The sequence below is a fragment of the Meriones unguiculatus genome, chromosome 10, assembly GCF_030254825.1.
Source record: "Meriones unguiculatus strain TT.TT164.6M chromosome 10, Bangor_MerUng_6.1, whole genome shotgun sequence".
Taxonomy (NCBI): Eukaryota; Metazoa; Chordata; class Mammalia; order Rodentia; family Muridae; genus Meriones; species Meriones unguiculatus.
In genome coordinates, this window is record NC_083358.1 from 41,657,646 (window position 1) to 41,681,430 (window position 23,785).

General features: G+C 39.9%; 1 protein-coding gene across 5 annotated transcripts in view; it reads right to left on the reverse strand.

Moving 5' to 3' along the window:
* Phkb (phosphorylase kinase regulatory subunit beta) overlaps nucleotides 1–23,785 on the reverse strand; it is a 216,134-nt gene that overhangs the window by 87,300 nt on the left and 105,049 nt on the right. For all 5 annotated transcript variants that reach the window (XM_060392297.1, XM_060392294.1, XM_060392295.1 and 2 more), the window contains 5 exons: nucleotides 22,367–22,462; nucleotides 21,092–21,289; nucleotides 16,927–16,984; nucleotides 15,839–15,916; nucleotides 12,802–12,960 (listed from right to left, as the gene is read on the reverse strand). In XM_060392297.1, the coding sequence (XP_060248280.1) occupies nucleotides 12,802–12,960; nucleotides 15,839–15,916; nucleotides 16,927–16,984; nucleotides 21,092–21,289; nucleotides 22,367–22,462 (589 nt within the window). The remainder of the gene's footprint in view (nucleotides 1–12,801; nucleotides 12,961–15,838; nucleotides 15,917–16,926; nucleotides 16,985–21,091; nucleotides 21,290–22,366; nucleotides 22,463–23,785) is intronic.

A 23,785-nucleotide genomic window follows, 5' to 3' on the forward strand; every position in this document is an offset into this window, starting at 1 on the left:
GGTCACATAAATTAGCAAAATAATCAAGAAAGAGATAATCATAACTTTTATGATTTAATTGCCCAAGTAGCAATTAAATAAAATGCTTAACTTTAAGAAAGGTTTTCATCCTTTTAATAATCTGCTTACAATACCTGATGTACACTTTCAGTAACTGCACCCTTACAGATACCTTACAGATATCTTTTCCTAATGGCTCTCATTAGGAAAACAAAGGACAACAAATACTGCCCAGAATGTAGGGATGGGTAATCGTATCTACTATTGGTGGGAGTATAAATTGTTGGAAAAACTACAGAAATCAGTGTAGTGGGCTCCTCAAAGAGTGAAAAATACCACATGACATTTATAACAGTCCTGGGCATATATCCAAAGAACTCTGTGCCACTACAGAGATAATTACTCATCCATATTCCATGCTGTTCTACTGACAATAGCTGAGAAACAGAATCAACCTAGATATCCAACAACTGATGAATGGATTATAAAAATGTGGTACATATATGTGATAATTTTTTTCAACTATTAAAAAATAAAATTCGCAGAAGAATGGATGGAACTGGAAAATACAATGAATGATTAATCCAGACCCAGAAAGACAAACATACAAACACTGCATGTTCTCTCTGAAACGCAGTTCCTAACTTTGAATTTTCAGATGTGTGCGTATAATTTGGAGTGTCTGTAGAGGCCAGATAGTCAGAAAGGCCCAGGAGAGAGTGAAAGGGAAGAGTCTTTTAGGAGGGTCAGTAATAGAACATATATGATAAGAATATAGAAAAGGAATACAGAGGGTAGAAAGGTTTAAACCAAGATGGGGTTAAGAGGAAGGCTTAATCCAAATGACGAATATATGAAAAAGTTTTATGGAAACCTACCTACTTTATAAACTATGTAAAAAATATAATTAAAAATAAAATTTGAGGCTGGGTGTGGTATAACACGCCTCTAATATCAATACTTAAGAAGCACGTGCAAACACATCTCTGTGAGTTTGAGGCCAGTGTGGTCTATACAGCAAGTTCCAAGATAGCCAGAGCTACAAAATGACACCCTGTCTCAAAAATCCAATCCAAACCAAACAAATAAAAAACAATTAAGCCTTTCATGGGTGAATAATCTGCATGGGTGGGTAATCCTACTCCCAGAAGCTGAAGGTTATTAAACAAATTCCCAGTTGCAGGAGTGATACCATTTTATGAGTTGTTGGTCAGAGGCGACCACAGGTCATTGTCATTGCTGCTGGTTGACGACCAGAACTAGACATTACCACAGACACCAATTACTATTATTAAAGACCCTATTACAAAAGGCAACACATACTTTGGTTATCAGAGAAAATAAATTGGAACTGACCTGAAAATTTCCTCTCTCTGACAAGTTTTGGTAGTACTGGGAGTTGTTATGTAGGCCAATGGGGGCAAAAAGTCATCATCAGGCTTACCCAATGTTACTAGTGTTTTCTATTATCAACCTGACAGGAAAAATGTACTTAGTGAAATAGTGGCATGACTATATTGGGTATAGTCAAACAGCTTCATGATTTAATCTGAGGCTGATCTATAAGACAGAATTCTTGCCTGGTGGCATAAACCCGGTCAAGAGCCCGTGACTGGGGGCTTCCTTCAGTTGACCTGTGTGGTGGAGGAATGCAGATGTGAAACTGTGAGCAGTACTGGAGCAGAGGCTCAGCTGCTACACCATCTGCACTGAGGTCATGAGGACCCCAGGGTGTTTACAGTTGGAGAAGTGATGCCACGTAGCCAGCCTTAGGAAGGAGCACATAGCAAAAAGTCATTTCTTAAAGACAAAGAGAAGAAAAGCTACTGGGCGGTGACAGTTCCTCCTGACACACAAATAATATAGATGGTTTGGCAAGCAGGTGTTGGGAGTGGAAATCTGCAATTTGCCAATGAAACAGCTTTGCTAGAAAAACTAAACATTGGTCAAGGCTGTGCCACATCTCTGGCAATCTTCTGTGATGACAGAGATATTAAATTTATTTTGGATTCAGCTTTTCTGGAGAGTAGACATGAAAACATGTACTTTTAACAGGTGGAGGCAGCAGCGAGGCAGCGCAGGCGGTCACAGTGCACGCAGCTCCTAGCACAGAGCACAGTGCTGGCTGCTGCTAGCACAGAACACCCTGCTTGAGATTTGAGAAAAAGAATACTCAATTCCCCAGCATTTCCCTATAATAGGCCTCCCTTCTCCCTCCTTGGTGGAGGCGGAGGCTGCAGCCCCTGCCACAGAACAGAGTGCCCAGTCTGAAGCACCCACAGCTCCTAGCACAGAGCGCAATACCAGGAACTCCACCAGGCCAACCAGGCCCATGGCTCCCCAAATCCTACCAAAAGGCATCTGTGCCAGCGGCCTCCTAGTTCTGCACAGTAGCTGGAATCCCAGTGGACCGCAACACCAGCCCCCAAGTTCTGCAGCAACATAGTGATTCTTGGGACAGCATTATCAACATTGAAGCCCCTGCTCTGTGGATCTACCAGTGAAGTCCGGGCAATCAACTCCGGTAGCCCAAACAGATCTGAATAACAGAACGACAGTATGACAGGACTATAGACCACTGAGGTATTCAAAAAATCAGTGCAGGCACATTGCGCTTGCAAACTGCACCAGCAAATAGTGCTAGCATCTGCACCCCCTCCTGAACCTGCACCACTCCCCACATTCCAAGTATCTACATTCTCTAGCACTCTCTCCTTCAAGACACACACACACACACACACACACACACACACACACACACACACACAAACTCCTCTTCCGCAATTGCAATTCTGCACCAGTGGTTCCTCCTCCCTTAGGTACAGCTGAAACACTGATGCACACTCTCAAACCAGTGGATCTCTCTCATCTTCCTAAAGAAGACACCAGAAGAGGGAGAAAACAGGGAATGGGACAAGAGCCTATCAGAGAGGGCCACTGAAAGACTCCACCTGGCAGGGAATCAAAACATGCTGAGATGCATAGCCAAACTTTGGGCAGAGTGCAGGGAATCTTAGGAAAGAAGGGGGAGATAGAAAGACCTGAAGGGAACAGGAGCTCCACAAGGGGAGCAACAGAACCAAAAAATCTGGGCACAGGGGTATTTTCTGAGACTGATACTCCAAACAAGGACCATGAATGGAGATAACCTGGAACCCCTGCACAGAAGTAGCCCATGGCAGCTCAGTATCCAAGAGGGTTCCTCAATAATAGGACCAGGGACCATCTCTGACATGAACTCATGGGCTGGCTCTTTGATCACCTCCACCTGTGGGTGGAGCAGCCTTACCAGTCCACAGAGGAAGACAAAGAAGCCAGTCCTGATGAGACCTGATAAACAAGGGTCAGATGGAAGGGGAGGAGGACCTCCCCTATCATTGTACTGGGGGAGGGACATAGAAGAAGAAGAGATGGTAGTAACAATGGTGGCTGTAGTTCCAAGATCCCTTTTCTGTCTGAAGAGAGTCATAGCGTGAGGGGCATCAACGGGCACAGGCACCCAGTGAGGCATGCGAGTAACCAGGGCATACCTAAATTTACTAGCATTCCAGCATTGGGCAAAAAAGCAAGTATCATTACCACAATTAGTTGGCTCTATCTGGCTAATAATGAATAAAAATGGGGGATATAGACAAACAGGTGTGGGATTATAGGAAATATTATGAGAAGCCTTAACCCCCTCGTTGGAACATCCTGCGTCAGTTCTAGAACTAGCAGTGGTGGTGTCCGAGGTCTGAGTAGGTTCAGGAGACCATTGCCCCCAGGGGCGAGACGTGCTCCATGCCAATTGACTAACTCCATGTTTTCCTCCACTTTTGAAAGTCATTTAAGGTTCTTAAATTATTTTTTCCCTTTTTTTAAAAATTTTTCATCAATTACACTTTATTCATTCTGCATCCCCCCATAAGCCCCTCCCTCCTCCCCTCCCAATCCCACCCTCCCTCCTCCCTCTGCTTACATGCCACTCCCCAAGTCCACTAATAGGGGAGGTTCTCCTCTCCTTTCTGATCTTAGTCTGTCAGTTCACATCAAAAGTGGCTGCATTGTCCTCTACTATGGCCTGGTAAGGCTGCTCCCCCCCAGAGGGAGGTGATCAAAGAGCAGGCCAATCAGATTATGTTAGAGGCAGTCCCTCTTCACATTACTATGTAACCCAACTGGACTCTGAACTGCCCTGGGCTACATCTGTGCAGGGGTTCTGGGTTATCTCCATGAATAGTCCTTGGTTGGAGTATGAGTCTCTGGGAAGTTCCCTGCTACCACCGGGGCATTAGCCATGAGTCATACTGGGCAGACTGCTCAGACCCTGAACAATCATTTAGCCAATGTAGCTCATGCCTTAGTTGTACATAAAGGAATTAATGCTCAACTAAAAGGAAGCTTGATGGTGTTCAATCAGAGGAGTGACCTCGTGCAGGAGCAAATCGATACCCTATGGCAAATCGCTCAACTTGGCTGTCAATGAAAATATGCTGGACTTTGAGTCACTAGCATATAACATGAGAATTTTTCCTGTGCTGCAAATCTGTCTAAACAATTGTCGAGCTATATTTTAGGTAATTGGACTGGAGAATTCGATACTACGATGGAGCAGCTGAGAGTGGCCATTGTCACAGTAAATTCTACCAGAGTGGACGCAGGACTAGCCACAGGATTATCAACATGGATTGCTGCAGCCATGAATCATCTGAAGGAATGGGCGGGCATGGGAGCATTAGCAGGCCTTCTGGTGTTGGTCTCCTTGGTTTGCCTGTGGTAATATATGCAAGATTAGAGTCTCACAACAGTGTGATGCAGCCATGATCATTCAGGCCTTTACAGCCATTGAAGCAGGACATTCTCCCCAAGCATGGTTGGATACCATAAAAAGCTAAAATGTTACGCTCAGGATGCGAGGCTAAGCACTGCACTCAGGGTCAGCGGCTTTGGACCCAGAGAAGAGCATGTCTGGTTGCATGCGGGTTGATGCCCCAGGTCCCGCCTCTGAGAAAAAGGTATCGGACGGGTCTGATGCTCTTTGGGTGGATGACACCTAAATGAACATCGGTACAAAGTCCCAATTTATTTCTAATATCAGAGATCAGACCTCTACTCTTGCCTGATGCGTCTAAAACAAAAAGGGGGAACTGTAGAGAGCTGCGGAATGCTATGCCTTAAAGATGGAGCTGGTTTCCGCCTTCCACCTTCCCGATGGTGAGTGCTCTCTGTCATGAACAATTCCACATTTGGCTAAGGCTGAGGATCTGGCTTGCTTCCATGTATGTGGACCTATCTGCATTGCCCACGTGGCACGCCTGGGTTGGCTACCCAGAGGCTATTTAAGCTGTGGGCTGGCTTTCCCCAGGGTCTGAGGATTGTTCAAGGTTCCTGAATAAACTGCATTGAAAAAAAAAGAAGAAGAAGAAGAAGAGAGAGGGAGGGTGGGACTGGGAGGGGATGGAGAAGGCGGCTGCAGCTGGGATATAAAGTGAATAAACTGTAACTAATAAAAAAAATGAAAAAAAATCCCAACTTAAAGAAAGAGATGTCCATAAACATACAAGTAATCTACAGAACACCAAATAGACTAGACCAGAAAAGAAACTCCTCATGTCACATCATAGTCAAAACACTAAATCTACAGAACAAAGAAAACATATTAAAAGCAGCAAGGAAAAAAGGTCAAGTAACATATAAAGGTAGACTTATCAGAATCACACCAGACTTCTCATCATAAACTATGAAAGCCAGAAGGGCCTGGGCAGAAATCATGCAGACTTTAGGGGACCACAGATGCCAACCCAGACTACTATACCCAGCAAAGCTTTCAATAATCATAGATGGAGAAAACAAAATATTCCATGACAAAACTAAATTTAAGCAATATCTATACGGCAAACCATCCCTATGGAAGATACTAGAAGGAAAAAATTCAAATCCAATGAAAACAACTACACCCAAGAAAACACAGGATACAGATAATTTCTCAACAAAAAATAAAAGAAAACAAGCAATGAATCACAGTAACACCACCAACTCCACAACAAAAGGAATCATTGGTCACTATTATCTATCAACATCAATGGGCTCAACTCTCCAATAAAAACACACAGACTAACAGAATGGTTGTGGAGACAGGCTCCAACATTCTGCTGCAACAAGAAACAAACCTCTGCAACAAAGATAAACACTATTTCAGAGTAAAGGGCTGGAAAATGTCTTTCAAGCAAATGGACACAGAAAACAAGCTGGGGTAGCTATCCTAATATGTAATAAAATAGACTTTCAACCAAAATTAATCAAAAAATATGAGGAGGAACCAGGAGGACATTACAATTCTGAACAGTTATGCCCCAAATACAAGACCACCTACATTTGTAAATGAAACATTATTAAAGCTTAAATACCACATCGATCCCAATACCTTAATAGTGGGAGACTTCAATATCCCACTCTCACGAAGTAACAGATCATCTAGACAGAAGCTAAATAGAGAAATAAGGGCACTTACAGAGGTCCTAAATCAAATGGACCTAATGGATGTCTACAGAAATTCTCACCCAAATTAATTCAAAAGAGCATACCTTCTTTTCAGCACCTCATGGAACCTTCTCCAAAATAGACCATATACTTGGTCACAAAACAAACCTCAGCAGATACAAGAAGATTGAAATAATCTCTTGTATTCTATCTGACCACCATGGACTAAAGCTGGACTTCAACAACAACAGAAATAGCAAAAAACCTATATGCACATGGAAACTGAACAGCTCCGTACTCATGACAGCTGGGTTAGGAAAGAAATTAAACACTTCCTAGAATTCAGTGAAAATGAAGGCACAATATACCCAAACTTATGGGGCACAATAAAAGCAGTGCTAAGAGGAAAATTCATAGCACTAAGTGCCTTCAAGAAGAAATTTGAAACATCTCATAAAAGCAACTTAATGGCCCACCTGAAAGTTCTAGAAAAAAAAGGAGACACACCCATGAGGAATAGATGGCTGGAAATAATCAAACTCAGGGTGGAAATCAATAAATTAGAATCAAATAAAACAATTCAAAGAATCAATGAAAACAAGAGCTGGTTCTTTGAGAAAAATCAACAAGATAGACAACTCCTTAGACAAACTAAATAAAAGGCAGATAGAAACTATCAAAAATCAGCAAAATCAGAAATGAAAAGGGGGACATAACAACAGACACTGGGGAAATCCAAACAATCATTAGGTTTTACTACAAAAGCCTATAAGCCACAAAATTTGATAATCTAAAGGAAATGGACAATTTTATTGATAGATTCCATTTACCAAAATTTAATCAAGATCAGGTAGAAAGACTGAATAGTCCTATATCCCCCAAGGAAATAGAAGCAGTCATCAAAAGTCTCCCCTCCAAAAAAAGCCCAGGGCCAGAGGGTTTCAGTGCAGAATTATACCAGACCTTCAAAGAAATGCTAACTCCAATTCTCTTCAAACTTCTGCACAATAGAAACAGAGGGAACATTACCAAACTCATTCTATGAAGCCACAGTCACCTTGATACCTAAACCACACAAAGACCCAAGGAAAAAAACAGAACTTCAGACCTATACCTCTTATGAACATTGATGCAAAAATAATCAATAAAATACTTGCAAACCAATTCCAAGAATACATAAAAGATATCATCCACCATGACCAAGTAGGCTTCATTCCAGCCATGCAAGGGTGGTTCAACATACGGAAATCCATCAATACAAACAAACTGAAGGAAAAAAACCACAGGATCATTTCCTTAGATGCGGAAAAAGCATTTGACAAAATCCAACACCCATTCATGTTTAATGTCTTGAAGAGCTCAGGGATACAAGGCATACCTAAACATAGTAAAGACAATATACAGCAAGCCTATAGCCAACATCAAACTAAACTGAGAGAAACTTAAACCAATTTCACACTGAAATCAGGGACAAGGCAAGGCTGCCCACTCTCCCCATATGTCTTCAACATAGTACTTGAAGTCCTAGCCAGAGCAATAAGACAACTAAAGGAGATCAAGGGGATACAAATCGGAAAGGAAGAAGTCAAAGTATCACTATTTGCAGATGATATGATAGTTTACATGAGCGATCCCAAAAATTCATCCAGAGAACTACTTTAGCTGATAAACACCTTCAGTAAAGTGGCTGGATACAAAACTAACCCCCCCCCCAAAAAAAATCAGAAGCCCTCCTGTATAGCAAAGACAAAAGGGCCAGGAAAGAAATTAGGGAAACAACACCCTTCACAATAGCCACTAATAACATAAAGTGCCTTGGTGAGACTCTAACCAAGCAAGTGAAAGACCTGTTCAAACAAACAAACAAACAAACAAACCTTCAAGTCTCTGAAGAAAGAAACTGAAGAAGATATCAGAAGATGGAAAGATCTCCTGTGCTCATGGATTAGTAGGATTAACATAGTGAAAATGGCCATTCTGCCAAAAGCAACCTGCAGAGTAAATGCAATTCCCATCAAAATACCAACACAATTCTTTACAAAACTTGAAAGAACAATTCTCAACTTCATGTAGAAAAACAAACAACAACAACAACAAAAAAAAAACAACAAACAAACCCCAGAATTGCTAAAACGATCCTGTACAACAACCAATAGTCTGGAGGTATCTCCATCCTTGATCTCAAGCTGTACTACAGAGCAATAGTAATAAAAAGTGCAAGGTACTAGCACAGAAACTGGTGGATAAATGGAATCGAATTGAAGACTCAGAAATCCACACACCTATGGATACTTGATTTTTAACAAAGAAGTCAAAACCATACAGTGGAAAAAAGACAGCATCTTCAACAAATGGTGCTGGTCTAACTGGCTGTCTGCATGTAGAAAAATGCAAATAGATCCACATTTATCACCCTGCACAAAAACTAATGTCCAAGTAGATTAAAGACCTCAACATAAAACCAGACACACTAAATCGGTTAGAAGAAAAAGTGGGAAGAGCCTTGAACTCATTGGCACAGGAGACAACTTACTGAACAGAACACCAACAGCATATGCTAAAGATCAACAATCAATAAATGGGACCTCACAAAATTGAAAAGCTTCTGTAAAGCAAAGGACTTTGTCATCAGAACAAAATGACAGCCTACACACTAGGAAAGGATCTTCACCAACCCTATATCTGACAGAGGGCTAAAATCCAGAATATATAAAGAACTCAAGAAGCTAAACAGCAATGAATCAAGTAATCCAATTAAAAACATGGGGTACTGAACTAAACAGAGAATTCTCTATAGATGAATATAGAATGACAGAGAAATACTTAAAGAAATGCTCAACATCCTTAGTCATCATGGAGATTCAAATCAAAATGACCCTGAGATTTCACCCTATACCCATGAGAATAGCAAAGATCAAAAACTCAAGTGACAATACATGCTGGAGAGGATGTGGAGAAAGGGGAACCCTCCTCCACTGCTGGTGGTTATATAAACTTGTACAACCACTTTGGAAATCAATCTGGCACTTTCTAAGACAATTAGGAATAGAACTTCCTCAAGATCCAGCTATACCACTCCTAGGCATCTATCCAAAAGTTGCTCAAGTACCTAACAAGGACATTTGTTCAACCATGTTCATAGCAGCTTTACTCGTAATAGCCAGAACCTGGAAACAACCCAGATGTTCCTCAGCTGAGGAATGGATACATAAATTGTGGTACATTTACACAATGGAATATTACTCAGCAGTTAAAAACAAGAAAACCGTGAAATTTGCAGACAAATGGTGGGAACTAGAAAAGATCATCCTGAGTGAGGTATCCCAGAAACAGAAACACACACATGGTATATACTCACTTATAAGAGAATACTAGACATATAATACAAAATAAACCTAATAAATCTGTACATCTAAAGAAGGTGACCTAGAATGAGAACCCTGGATAAGATGGTCAATCCTCACTCAGAAAGGCAAATGGGACAGACACTGGAAGAAGGAGAAAGCAGGAAACAGGACAGGAGCCTACCATGGAAGGTTTCTGAAAGACTCTACCTAACATTGTATCAAAGCAGATACTAAGACTCATAAACAAACTTTGGGCAGAGTGCAGAGAATCTTAGGAAAGAAAGGGGAGATGGTAAGACCAGGAGAGGACAGGAGCTCTACAAGGAGAGCAACAGAACCAAAATATCTGGGCACAGGGGTCTTTTCTGAGACTGTTTCTCCAACCAAGGACCATTCATGGATATATCCTAGAACTCCTGCTCATATGTAGCCCATGGCAACTCAGTATCCAAGAAGGTTCCCTAGTAAGAGGAACAGGGACTGTCTCTGACAGACATGAACTCAGTGGCTAGCTCTTTGACTGCCTCCCCTGGATGGGGGAGCAGCCTTGCCAGGCCACAGAGGAAGACAATGCAGCCAGTTCTGATGAGACAAGATAAGCTAGGCTCAGATGGAAGGGGAGGAGGTCCTCCCTTATCCATGGACTTGGAGGAGATGAGGGAGGAAGGGAGAGTGTGGTTGGGGAGGAGCGAGGGGACTACAGCTGGGATACAAGGTGAATAAACTATAATTTATATAAAAAATAAAAATTTAATTAAGAAAAAATAATTACAGATGATAGTTTCAAGATAAGACAAACAGATATTAACATATATCATGTGATTTAAAATGAACAGTTACAATTTACTTAGTAAATAGAACTTTGACTTTCTAGAAGTTGACTTTCAAAAAAAAAGGTTTGTAAAAAATAAATCATTTTCTGAAAACAGTGGATATTCAGAAAACAGTGTACATGTTATTTCTTAATAACTATAATAATAATAATAATAAAAAGGTGCATAGTTTTGTTGCATAAAATTCACTTAGGCACACACACAGCATAGCATTCTCACTAGACTTCAGTAGAATAAAAACTCACCTGTATTAGTGAAAGTCAGAGTATTTATAAAGATTCACTTTGTTATTATTCTCATATAATAATACTAGCTCCAGTTAATTGCCTATAAAATGTTGTGAAGATGTCAAACTGAGGTTTCTTTAATGAATAACTATAGCTTTGTTAGTAAATACGATATCTAGAATCTTAATGACCATTTATGGACAGCTGATAGGTTATGAAATGCTCATGAACTCAGGGCAGCAGCTAAATTACCTGGCGAATAAAGGCTTGCCCCACTTAGCACCTGTGATGGGGTGATACAGCCAGGCCAGTGGGATGGAATACCACACAGCTTTTCTCTTCCCGGATGGAAATCTGCACATGGTTTCATGAAATATGCCTCCTGTAGGCTAACGCCTGTCAGTACCTTGGTAGACACTTTTTAAATGCCTTTTTTAAAGGCACTTCAGAGCATTTCTTGCTTGTTTGGGCCATGAAATAGAAATGAAGCATGATTTGTACATTGCTGTTCACAGGAAAGTGCTGCCTATGGTAAAGACCTGTATGCAATCAGCACTTTGGTTTGGAATGAGACTGGAGTTTCTGCTGAGGGAGAACATTTTTTAACTTCCTTTTTTTAAAGGTCAATTTTAAAAGCTCATGGAGAGTGTGTTGCCGATTCTGTTTCCTGGTTCCTCAGTTTTCCCCAGGGCCTTGGTAGGTTATCACTACTATTTCCAACTACAGCAACTCAAGCTGTATATTTACCAAACACCAGAAAAAGAAAGGCTTACAACTTCAAGTCCGAGATTCCAGGAGTTGGTTTTCAGACCCAGAATCACAGAAATAATTTCATTAGGTCCCTTACAGTCTCCAGGTACACAATACTTATGACTGCAATGTTGAACCTTGGCTGACTGCTCCTTGGCTAAAATGTATTTAATTTAGCTTTGAGTCTCAAAAACATTTCTATTCACAGAAATGAGGTGGATGTAACTGTTCCAGCCAGTAATTTTCTTTGTCTTTTCTATAAACCTGAAACCGACACCTGTATAAATAATATTTGCTGAGACAAAACAAAACCCTTTTTAATGAGAGAAAACTTTCCAACATGCCCTTAGTTAGTGTTAAATGTGCCGTAGACTGGAAAAAAAAAAAAAGCAAACTGTATGAAAAACTCATACTGAACAGTGGGGATCTGGCCTCCGAAATCTTCCCTCGTGGATGATGAAAACAAACCAAAGACAACCACTCTCCCAGCATAAGCAAACATTTATATACAAATTCTCAAAGCAATGAAGGCAAAAGTATTTCATACAGAAGTGATTTTTTTAAATTAGCTTCATAATCTGTCATACATGGATTCTGACTCTAAAATGATAGCTTTTCGATAAAAATGCTAGTAATGCTAGAAATTTTAGAGAAGTATGGGATGGAAAGATGCATAGTAAGTCTTTTGTCTATGTCAACTTTGCTTATGGATGTTTTCATTCAATTGTAAAAATTGGTTACAAAATAATTTTTAAATAATTATAAATAAATCGTTTCATTAAGTTACTAGGTAGGAAAAAAAAGTTACCAACATTTATTTACTGGAAAAAAGACAACTTTCAAAGATGACCAAGTAGTTTACTAAACCATTGCTCAAATATGTGTGTCAGAGTAAGTCAGAAATGTTTTCATATCACAGAGAACCAACTCAAAGTTCTCATAGCCTTTGGCTAGAAGCTCCAAGCTGATTGCAGGCATAGTCACATGCAGTCATTAATGCACCCTTGCTTACAGCCCGTTCTTTCTGAAACTGTTGGACAATCTAGAAACTCCCCAGAGAACTAACAGTGTGAAGTTCCACCCAAATCCAATTCCACCTAAAGGAAAAACATCACCCAAGATGTATTTATTCCTAACAACTTGATAACAGGGAAAGAAAATAGGTTCCCAATCTTCTCCACTTACCTAGGAGTTTTGCAATGATATAAAGAGCTTGTCCCCAAAGAAACAATTTCCCATCACGGCCACAGTTACTAGGAAACCGCTTCTGACTACCAGGATTTTTTTTTTCATATTCCACAAAGTCAGCTGGCACATAATAGTACTTTGGTACAACAGGATATCCTACAGAGTTAAAAAGAAAAAGAAAGAGAGAGAGAGAGAGAGAGAGAGAGAGAGAGAGAGAAACAATCATATTCAAATACAACAAAACAGACCTTCCCCCAAATTTCCCCTTGAAGAACTTGTGAGGGAAAGAGGAGGGTTGTACAAGAGCAGACCCAGTAAGCTACAGGGAAGTATGATGTTCTAGTCCTTTCAGATATTGCCAGGAAAATACCTGGAGAAGAATTCATTGACTTTGGAACTAATTCAATAGTGTATTATGTTTTAGGCAGCTTTCTACGTGCATCTGCTTTAACAGCAAACAACTTTAAGTCAATATGCATGTGTGTGTATATATTTACATATACACACATATACACATATGTATATATAGGCATATATAGCAGTAATACATGTATATATAGTATATAAATATTCAAAACCATAAGTTATTTTAAATATGATCAGTCTATAGAAGCATTGCAAATGAGATATTTAATTTTTAATGAAGAATTATAATTCTGAGCCATTGGTTATTGCAAATAAATCCCTGTTTAAATATTAAGCCTGTCTTCTATCATTCAGTGTCACTGAAGAAAACAAAACCAGTATTTTCTTAAAGCATATCTTTTAAAGACATACTTTTCAGAAAATGAAATCATTATTTAATGGATAAGTTCCTTGTAGGGTGCGGAAGATGGTTATTTTGTAACAGCAATGCACAGTAAACTTTATTTTTATAATAAAATTAAACAATAGCCTTGAAATTTTGCTGTTTTCTTCATGCACCAATTGATATGTATCTAAAATTAGGGAAAGGAGTTATGGTCTATGAGGAATACTGTGACCATAACTCTGAACATGAAGCTGTAAAGTATGATAGGTGACTCCTTTCATGGGTTCATGATCCCCTCCTGACTACTAAAAGGCCTGATTCCAGAAATTTTACATATTTCATTATTGCACTATTTCTCAAAGAACATAGTGAATGCGGAAAACATAACTCCTTTTAAAAATTATTTATTTTTAATTTAAAAATGTTCATCCATAAGCATTGCACAACTTTTAACATTATAAACATTGAAAGAGTAAAATAAAATATAAGATATTTTATTCAGGTGTTTCTGGAATCCTGCATCCCACCCCCCAGTCAAAAACTTCATGTGCAACAGAAATGGGGCCCAGCACTGTGAACAATGCTTCCTGTATTATATACATAAGATGGTATATTTGTTGTATCTTACATACAAATTTTCAAACCTATTCTCATGAGACTATAATTCTATTAATATTTTAAAACCCCAAAGATATCAGGAATACTGCTCTTGAATTCATTTGGGAATTGTCCAATTATGCTCTTTTTTATGGGTCCTGCTGGTGTTTGACTGAAACCAATACATTCTTACTCCTGAGATTTGACATTTTGACTACTTCTAAAACATTAAACTCATCTTCAAAGAATGACAACATGGTATAAGTGCAAACATTCAAAATATAATACTAAAAGCCTCAGAAGCATCTCCAAAGAGGATTCTAGAATGTCCCGTCAATGTTCCAGCCTTAGCCAGAGGCAGTTTTTCCAGCAGCCTGACAGGGCTGGGGCTGGAGGGCAACACTCACTGTGTTGGCTAGTCTTTTGTCAACCTGACATACAAACTACACTTATCTGAAAAAAATGGGAACCTCTATTGAGAAAATGCTCCCATGAAGCAAATTCTTAATTAACAGTAGGCATGGGTCCAGTCCATTGTGGGTGGTTCCATCCCCAGGCTGGTGGTCCTGGGTTCTATATGAAAGCAGGCTGAGCAACCTAGAAAAGTAAGCCAGTAAGCAGCTTCCCTCCATGGCCTCTGTATCTGTTCCTGCCTCTAGGTTCCTGCCTTGCTTAAGTTTTTATCATGACCCCCCCCCCCTTTTTTTTTTCCAAGACAGGATTTCTCTGTAACCATGGCTATCCTAGACTTGCTTTGCAAATCACATTGACCTTGAATTCCCAGAGATCTGCCTACCTCTGCCTCCCTGAGTGCTGGGACTACAGGCGTGCGCCTCTGTATCTGACCCCTGACTTCTTTTGATGATGAAGAGTGATAGGGAAGTGTTAAGTCAAATAAACCCTCTCCTCTCCAACTTGCTTTTTTGTCATGGTGTTTCATTACAATAGCAACCCTAACTAAGACACTCACCCAGCCATACATTTTTTGATGACTTGCCTAAAAACTAGGTTCTTTATAGAACTGTAACACTACACAGAGAAAAAAACTACAGCATAGTCATCCCACAATCCTGTCTCCAACCACCTCAGCATCACTGCAGCCATTCAACTTGAGACCAATTTTTCTTTAATTTTTTTCAGAACTTTTATTCAAAAGCTCATTAAACAACAATCACTAAATGAATATTCCTAAGTACCCACTAACACCCAACACTGACTGGAGCAGCGGTTCTCAGCCTTCCCAATGCTGTGACCCTTCAACGTACTTCCTCACATTGTTGTAACACCCAACCATAACGTTGCTTCATAACTGTAATTTTGCTACTGTTATCTGATATTTGAACCCCAAAGGAGTCATGACCCACAGGTTGCGAACCACTGAAATAAATGGAGAGAGGGAGAAGGAGAGAGAGACAGAGAGAGAAGTGCGTGTGCATGTGGATCCCAAGGATGGAACTAACGTCCCCAGCATTCATGACCATCCCTGTCATGCCAATCAACTGCTTTTGTAAAATACGTCTCTGCAACTAAATTAACAGAGATTATTCTAGTTTCAATGGAGGCCTCATTTAGTTTTCAATATAATATAGATAATTGTGTTTTATAAAGGATTCATATACATTTCAAATGAACAAGGAAATGCTGGTGGACAGAATTCTTGATTAAAAAAAAAAAACAAAACTGTACCTTCTGTGGTCTGATGAAGCAAAGGAGTCAAAAGGTCCTGATATTCCTTGACTTGTTCAAGTTTGCCTCTAAAAACACCTAAAACATAAAGTACAAAATCTAATACTAGCTATGCTCAATAAGCAGAACAAAGATTTTGCCTTTTAAAAACTTCAAAACCCTTTAAAGATTATTGTACCAAATTTTATGCAAATGAAAACATTACATTGAAGAGAATGCAAATATGTATGACATTTATATAGAGATTGATTTTAGAAAGTCATGTTAGCATTTAGAATTAAATACTGAATTAACTGAAATTTCACTATACTTATGCATAAATGTTACAGGTAGTCAATATCATGATCATAGTATTCATGACTTCTATAATGAACTTTTCTTTATAAGTATGAACATGATACTGGGATCAATATTAAAAACTTCAAAGTGAACTGTAATATAAAAAATAAAAATTTAATGAAAAAAAACTTCAAAGTGGTTTTAGGAATCTTTAAGCATGTAGAAGGTAGGAACAGAATCTAAGGTTGTCCTCTGTAGTCCAATCCTATGCTGTGAGTGTATCTGTATTCCTAAGAACTCATGCACACACAACATACACACATATACATGAGATTTTAAAAAGCTCTTTAAAGATTGACATTCACCCAAAAAGCAGAGCAACATGAAATGCAGAGTTGTTACCATCACTAGAGTCCAATCTCTTGCTAGATGAAAGGAATCATTCACTGCAGCAATGTTTATTATTTGTATTTTGTGTGTTTGCGTGTGCACGTTCCTGTGTACAGCAGGTGAACACGCATGTGTGTAAGGCAGAGGCTGACACTGGCTGTCTTCCTATCCCTCGCCAGCGTTGAGACAGGCTCTCTGAACGGAACCTGGAGCTCACTAATCTGCTTCAAGAGTCTCCTATCCCTGCCTCCCAGCACTGAAATTACAGACGTGCTTTTCAGGCAGGTGCTGAAGCTTAGACTCAGGCCTGCATGCTTGCAGAACAAGCACTTTACCAACTGAGCCACCTGCCCAAACCTCAGCTATTCTTTCAGCCACATGTATTCTGCATCTTAATTTTCAGGAAAAAGTTCACTTACCATCAATCATCATGTAAAGAAAAAATATAGGAAATTCACATTCAATGCCATCAAATAGCTGAAAGAGATAGTAAAACATTAAGATCTGTATTAACAACCTAGAGCAACTAGGTAATATGCAAGGAACTTATTTATTTATTGTAATACATTCAACTTGAGACCAATTTTTCTTTAATTTTTTTCAGAACTTTTATTTGAAAGCTCATTAAACAACGATCACTAAATGAATATTCCTAAGTACCCACTAACACCCAGCACTGACTGGAGCAGCGGTTCTCAGCCTTCCCAATGCTGTGACCCTTTAACGTACTTCCTCACATTGTTGTAACACCCAACCATAACGTTGCTTCATAACTGTAATTTTGCTACTGTTATCTGATATTTGAACCCCAAAGGAGTCATGACCCACAGGTTGCGAACCACTGAAATAAATGGAGAGAGGGAGAAGGAGAGAGAGACAGAGAGAGAAGTGCGTGTGCATGTGGATCCCAAGGATGGAACTAACGTTCTCAGGCTTGACAGCAAGTGCCAATCTCTTGCCAGCCCCAACCACTTAACCACTTTCATCATTCACAAAATGTGATTTAGTTAACCGCTATAGAAATCCTATTTTCTCCCCTTTTCTGTAACACTCCTTGGCTTAAGTAGTTCATAACCTGGGACTATTTTGTCATCCAACTAGACACTAGACAGGATCTGTAGATTTCAGATTATCGCTTGAGTTGGTGTCAGATTAGTGGAGCCTGGGGGTGGTAGAAAATCTCCCATGTTGCACATGAATTATTTGGCTGAAATCTCCATAGTACTGAAGTCGAGACACATAGATCTGGGATGTCAGCTTTTGTCTTTGAATTGCTCTTACAGCTTTGAGTTGACTCCTTAACTCTTGTTCCGTAACTCCTGAGCACTGCCAACTGCCCATCCTGGAAGCAAAGGGAACAAAGACCTTGCTCCTTCTGAGTGTGCCCAGCTGGTTCCCTGACCTCCCAGTACCCTGCCCTTGAGCATCTTCCTGCTCACCCACCTGGCTTCAGCTTTTTCTGCTTCCGCCTATGCATTCTTGAAGTAGTGAGTTGTGAAAGCATCTTTAACGTGTTCTGTCCCTGTGAAACTGTCCTTTCTACTCTTTGCTCTGGGCATTGTTTTAGCTGCTTTCTTCCATATAACCAAATTCTTCCCTGACACTCAAGACAGAACCAGACGCTTCTTTTTCCTTTTTGTTTTTTCCAGACAGTTTCTCTGCATAGCCCTGGCTGTGCGAGAACTTACCAGGCTGGCCTTAAACTCACAGAGATCCGCCTTCCTCTGCCTCCCCAGTGCTGAGACTACAGGCGTGCACCACCACACCCGCCTATCGGATGTTTATTAATCTATGTTCTTGATGTGCTACGTATGGACAGTGTGTATTATACTGTGTCTATTTATTTATTTCTGCGTAGAGTGGGCACTAGTGTAAGTGTTCTCTCTTTCTCTCACAAATGAATAAAATATTTAAGTTTTTAAAAAAGTGGGTAAGTGGCAAGGAGACAACTACAGTGACTCAGATATGGGCCTAGGCAGAGGAATAGGAACTAGAATCAGGGAGACTGTAGGACATCTAAGTTAAGCATGTGTGGAAGCAGCAGCTGCACACATAGGGAAGGCACTTAAAGGCACACTGAGTCGGGGATCAAGCACAGTATGGTAGGAAGAAAAGCACAATGAGGATGGAACACAGAAGTAGAAGATGGAGACTAACACAGAGAGAGTAGGGATGGAAGGGAATATGTGGTAAAAGCAAACAAAATACTCCAAAAAAGACAACCCAGTTAACACACACAGACACAAAGAGTCAACAGAGTGAGGTGAGAGAAGCCCTCGTTCTGACCAGCCACCGAAACTGCCTGCGATCAGCCAGAGCTAGTAGGATGCAATCAAGGCTGCCCCAGTCAGTGCTGCTAGTTTGAAAGCTGGTAAGGACTTTGTGAGGTAAGGCGGGGCTGGCAGCCCACAGAGTAAGGCGCTAGAGGTAGGCTTTGAGAATTATGACTCAGATGTGCTCAGCTTCCAGCTTGACGCCCATGAGATATGTGCTGTCAGTTCATGCTGCCAGAGTTGTGGGCTACACATTAAGACATGCCTTCCCTGCCTTGGTGGACTGTATCCCCTGGATTATGAGCCAGAATTAATCTTTCCTTACATAAATTATTTCTGTCGCCAGTTCTGTAACCCAGACATGAAAACTAACTGATATACTAGGTCTATACATAAAATACTGACTGTGTTTTTCAGGATTATGGCTACAGACAGAAGATGGGAGGTGAACAGGAACAAAAGGTGAGGGAGGGTTTTTTTTTTGTATCTTCAGTAATGGCCACAAATGTGTTTATGCCAAAGGAAACAAATAAGTTAGGAGAAGCAAAATGGAGGGGAGGTAAAAGTGGAAAAGATGAGGAACAGAGACACATATTCTATCAGAGGAGAAACTGTTCCATGGGATTCCCAAATAAAGAAGTTAAAAAAAGTATGTACATACACAGAGATATATGTGTGTGCGTCTATATCTACATATTTCTCCATATGGAATACCTAAAGAAAGAGAGACAGCATCTTCAAAGAAGAAGACAGAGGGGATTAAGTGTTAATGGACAGAAAGATTCAGTAAAGGCTGCCACACAGAAACAAAAGGTTACGGGCAGAAAGAGGACAAAGAACTGAGAACTTGAGTCCCAGGTTTGTTTGTTTTTAACAGACACTCCTATAGGATCACATAGCAGACCTGGTAAGAACTGAGAGCGGCGACAAGGGCAGGTCAACAGGAACACTGCTTCAGTCTCGGCAAGCCCCTCTGCGCTCTGGTTAGCTGGCTCTGCTGTTTTCCCTGTGGAGCTCTTGTCACTTCCAGGTCCTTTTCTCTTTCCTCCCACTATTCCCCAAGACTTGACTGTGAGTCTCATCATCTGTTTTGAGGCGCTGCTGAATAAAGCCTCAGAGGACAACTTTGACAGGCTCCTGTCTGCAAGGTTAGCAGAATATTGTTCATAGTGTCAAGGATTGGCACTCTCTGATAGGATGGGCTTTTGGTTGGGCCAGGCATTGGTTGGGCATTCCCTCAATCTCTGCTCTTTCTTTATCCCTGCACATCTTGTAGGCAGGGTAAATTTGGGGTTGAAGTTTTTGTAGGTAGGTTGGTGTTCTCACCTTTGCTAGAAGACTAGTCTAGTTAGAGGATGCTGGACCTAGGACCTCTACAAAGATGTAGAAGATGGGTAGTTTAGGCTTCAAGTGTGTAATCTAGTAAGGGAAGTGGGGACTGTATCAGACATGAGCTCACATGCTAGCTTTCAGATCACTTCCCCTAGTGGGGTACCTTGACAGGCCACAGGGGAAGAGGACACATTCAGTCCTGATGCAACTTGATGAGTTGGAGTGAATGGGAAAGAAAGCTCCCCTTTTCTGAGGGAAAGGAGAGAGGAGAGGAGGGAGAAAGAGAGGGTGAGACTGGGAGAAGAGAAGGAAAGGGGCTACAAGGATGTAAAGTGAATAAAATAAATAAATGAGAAAAAAATTAAAAAAAAACATGAATAGTGGATTTTGGATGGCACCTACTCAGTCTGTAGCTTTCTCTAGCATTCCTCAGTAGGTGAAGGAGTGGGTGAAGGAGGACATGGTGTTTTGCTATGTTTTGTGATAAGGTCTCACTGTGTAGCCCTTCCTGGCCTAGAACTCGCTATGTAGAGTTCAAAGTCATAGAGATCTGCCTGCCCCTGCTCCTGTTCCTAAGTGCTGACTTTAAATGCATGAACCACTATGCCCAGCTCAGAGTATTAGTTTTAAAGAGATCATCTGCTTGATAACATAAAAGCAGATGACAAATAGAAACAAAACCATGTAAGAGAAATAGGCTTGGTAAAAAATGCTAAAAATATCGTGTAACCAATGTGGTAATAAGAGTTAATACTTATTGATCAGTTACTATGTATAAAGCACAACTGTAAGCATTGACATACAACAGCATTCAATCCCTAGAAAAAGCTATGGCATAGGTGATAGTATTTCTAGCGACATATAACACAGCCTGTTCACACAGCCAGGTGGAGCAGGATCTCACATCAAGAAGTCAGTCTCCTGGGTCCCCACTCTTCACTGCTTGCATGTGCCACTGTCACAGAGCAGTGTGTGGTACCTTAATTTCAGCTGGTTTGTAGTAGCGTCTGTTGGGATCTTCCAATGATGTTCTGTATCCATCTCTCAAGAAACGCTTAAATCCATATTTTCCTTTTAATTTTCTGATCACTTTATCAAGTGTCTGGCTGAATAGAACTTCATCATCCAGGGCAAAGGCAGGGTAGCTGATGCACGGGAGCAGGGCAGCATCTGTGTTCTGGGTCATTAAGATAAAGAGGTTGTGAGGGTCTGCAGTGAATGACCAAAACAGTCCAAGAAGATTCATTCAAATTAAAGTAAAAAAGCTTATCAGCTGAAATGAGCTAAAGACAGATGTTCCTATGATGCGTGTTTTTGTAAGACTGATAAAACAATTAACACTTTATTCATTAATAAAAAGAATTTTTAAGCTTCAATATCAGGATGTAACTTAAAAATTATAACTGAACAAAATGTAAAAAAAAAAAAAAAATACTGTCACAACTTAATTAACGCAGCAATTTGCCCGTAACAGTAAAAAAGGAGAGAAAAAACCCAAAAGTCCCAACAACTAACTGAATAAATTAGAACCCACTAGCTTTATACTGTAGAAGCAATTACAATTGATATTACAGAAATTTGTTTACTGAATGGAAACATGTTTGTTATAGAAAAACACTATTCTAGTTTCCTAAAACAAAAGTTATGTTCACTAAAATAAGTGAAAACCTATATCAGGATTTTGCCAAAGACTATTTCAGTAGTAGAATAAATGGCTAGAACATCATTAAATAAATACATAATGCCTTTTTATTTGTTCATTACAATCTGGTATTAGTCATGTAAGAGTTAAATATTCTGTTTGGGGTAGTTTTTGAAGAATAAAACTGTAAACAACCCCTGAGGAAATGGACAGCCAAGTACAGCAAATACACAGAAGTTTATGTACAAAGAAAGAGATCCAGACATGCTCGGCCACGGGGGCCCTAGACGAAATGAAATCTTCTAAGACCTGATTATAAAAACAATGATTCCTTTTTTAAAGGCTACTTTAGCTAATTTCTCCAAGAGAGAAAAGATTTGTCTACTTTTCTGTTGTCTAACAAAAAAACTCAAAGGACTGGACAGCTTTGCCTAAAGCTGTTTACTTCCTCACTGAGCCTCAGAAGCGAGAGAAGGAAGACACGTCAGTATAGCGTCTTTTTATCTAACATGAACTCCACACTGTAGTGTGCTTCCTCGAAAAGTAGGTTAAACAACATAAAAAAAAATTGTAAATGAGAAGTCATTTCAGTTTGCCGTAATATCATCTCACATGAGAGCGTGATTCTCTTGGTAACAGTGAACACAATGTCTGCCTGTTGCGATTGTGAGCATCCAGATCCACAAATATAACTGACCAAGAACAGCCCTAGAAACAGAAAAGGAAATACATTTCAGAGAACTGTAAACCATGTGACATTCTTTCTGTGAGACAAGACAATTCAAAAACATTCTGTCACTGAATGCAATTGTGTAAGAGATTATTAAGACTTTAATTTTTATTAATTATTTGTTTTTCATAAAAATGGATGCTTTGCCTACATTCATGTTTGTGTACCACATGCGTACCTGGTGCTCTTGAAGGCCAGAAGAGGGCACCAGAAGCCCTGGAACTGGAGTTATAGACAGTTGTGAGCCTCTATGTGGCTGTTGGGAACTGGACTTGAGTCCTCTGGAAGAGCAGCCAGTGCTCTTGACCACTGAGCCACCTCTCTAGCCCTTTACTGTATGCTTTCAAAATTTCCTGAATTTCTTGAAACAAATTTAATATTATTAGATATTATTTTATATTTTCCTCTTTTCTTATATATCATGTGGTTTTATAGGATGTCTAATAAATTATATCCATTTTAATAAAGAAATAGTTTAGCTAGAGTATGATATGAGATAAAGCAAGAAATAATTTTGATTCATAAATCTGAGTTGTAAACATCTCCTAAATTATTTTGATTACATGATCAAACTAAACAAATTTAGGTAACAATCTAGAATTATGTTGAATAATTATCTAGAATAATTCTTCATGACCATTATCTAGGAAAACACCATCTTTAACTCTGGCAGGTGACTTGGTAACAGGGAATGAGTAACATTCTCTCAATAGTTGGGCTGAGGCTAAACAGAGAGTCCTGGGCTCCCTACATTTCTCCTGACTGCAGAGAGCAGCCTGGAGCATCTACTCCCATAAGAGTACAACATACTTTCCTGTGAGGAAAAACAAGAATGAATTTGAACACTGCTCCAGAACACACAGCTGACCCAGATGTGAGGTGCGTGGTAATGTCTGAGAACCTTACGTGTGACACTGAGTCCAGGTCAGTTGGAGAGTCGGAGAGCAAAGCCAGAGCCTAGACTCTGGTGGGAGCAGCAGCAAGCAGACTGTTAGAAAACATGGCAGGAAAATAAATAGGCTAGGGGCCTGCAAATTCACAAAACAGGAGCTAGAATGTACCTCTAGGCTAAGAACTGTCTTGTCTGAAACCGGACCTTTAAAATATACAATATATAAAAGGATAATGTGTAACTAATAAGACAAATTTGACAAGTCTCTCCATTATGTGATAAAATAAATAGTAAACTAATGTTTTCTGCCAGAAATAAATAACTTACTTAAACTCATCAAGAATTTATTGAGGTTCCAGTTTTTTTCTGCCACCCTTTAAGATGTATGCCTAAGAGAAAATAATCTCAT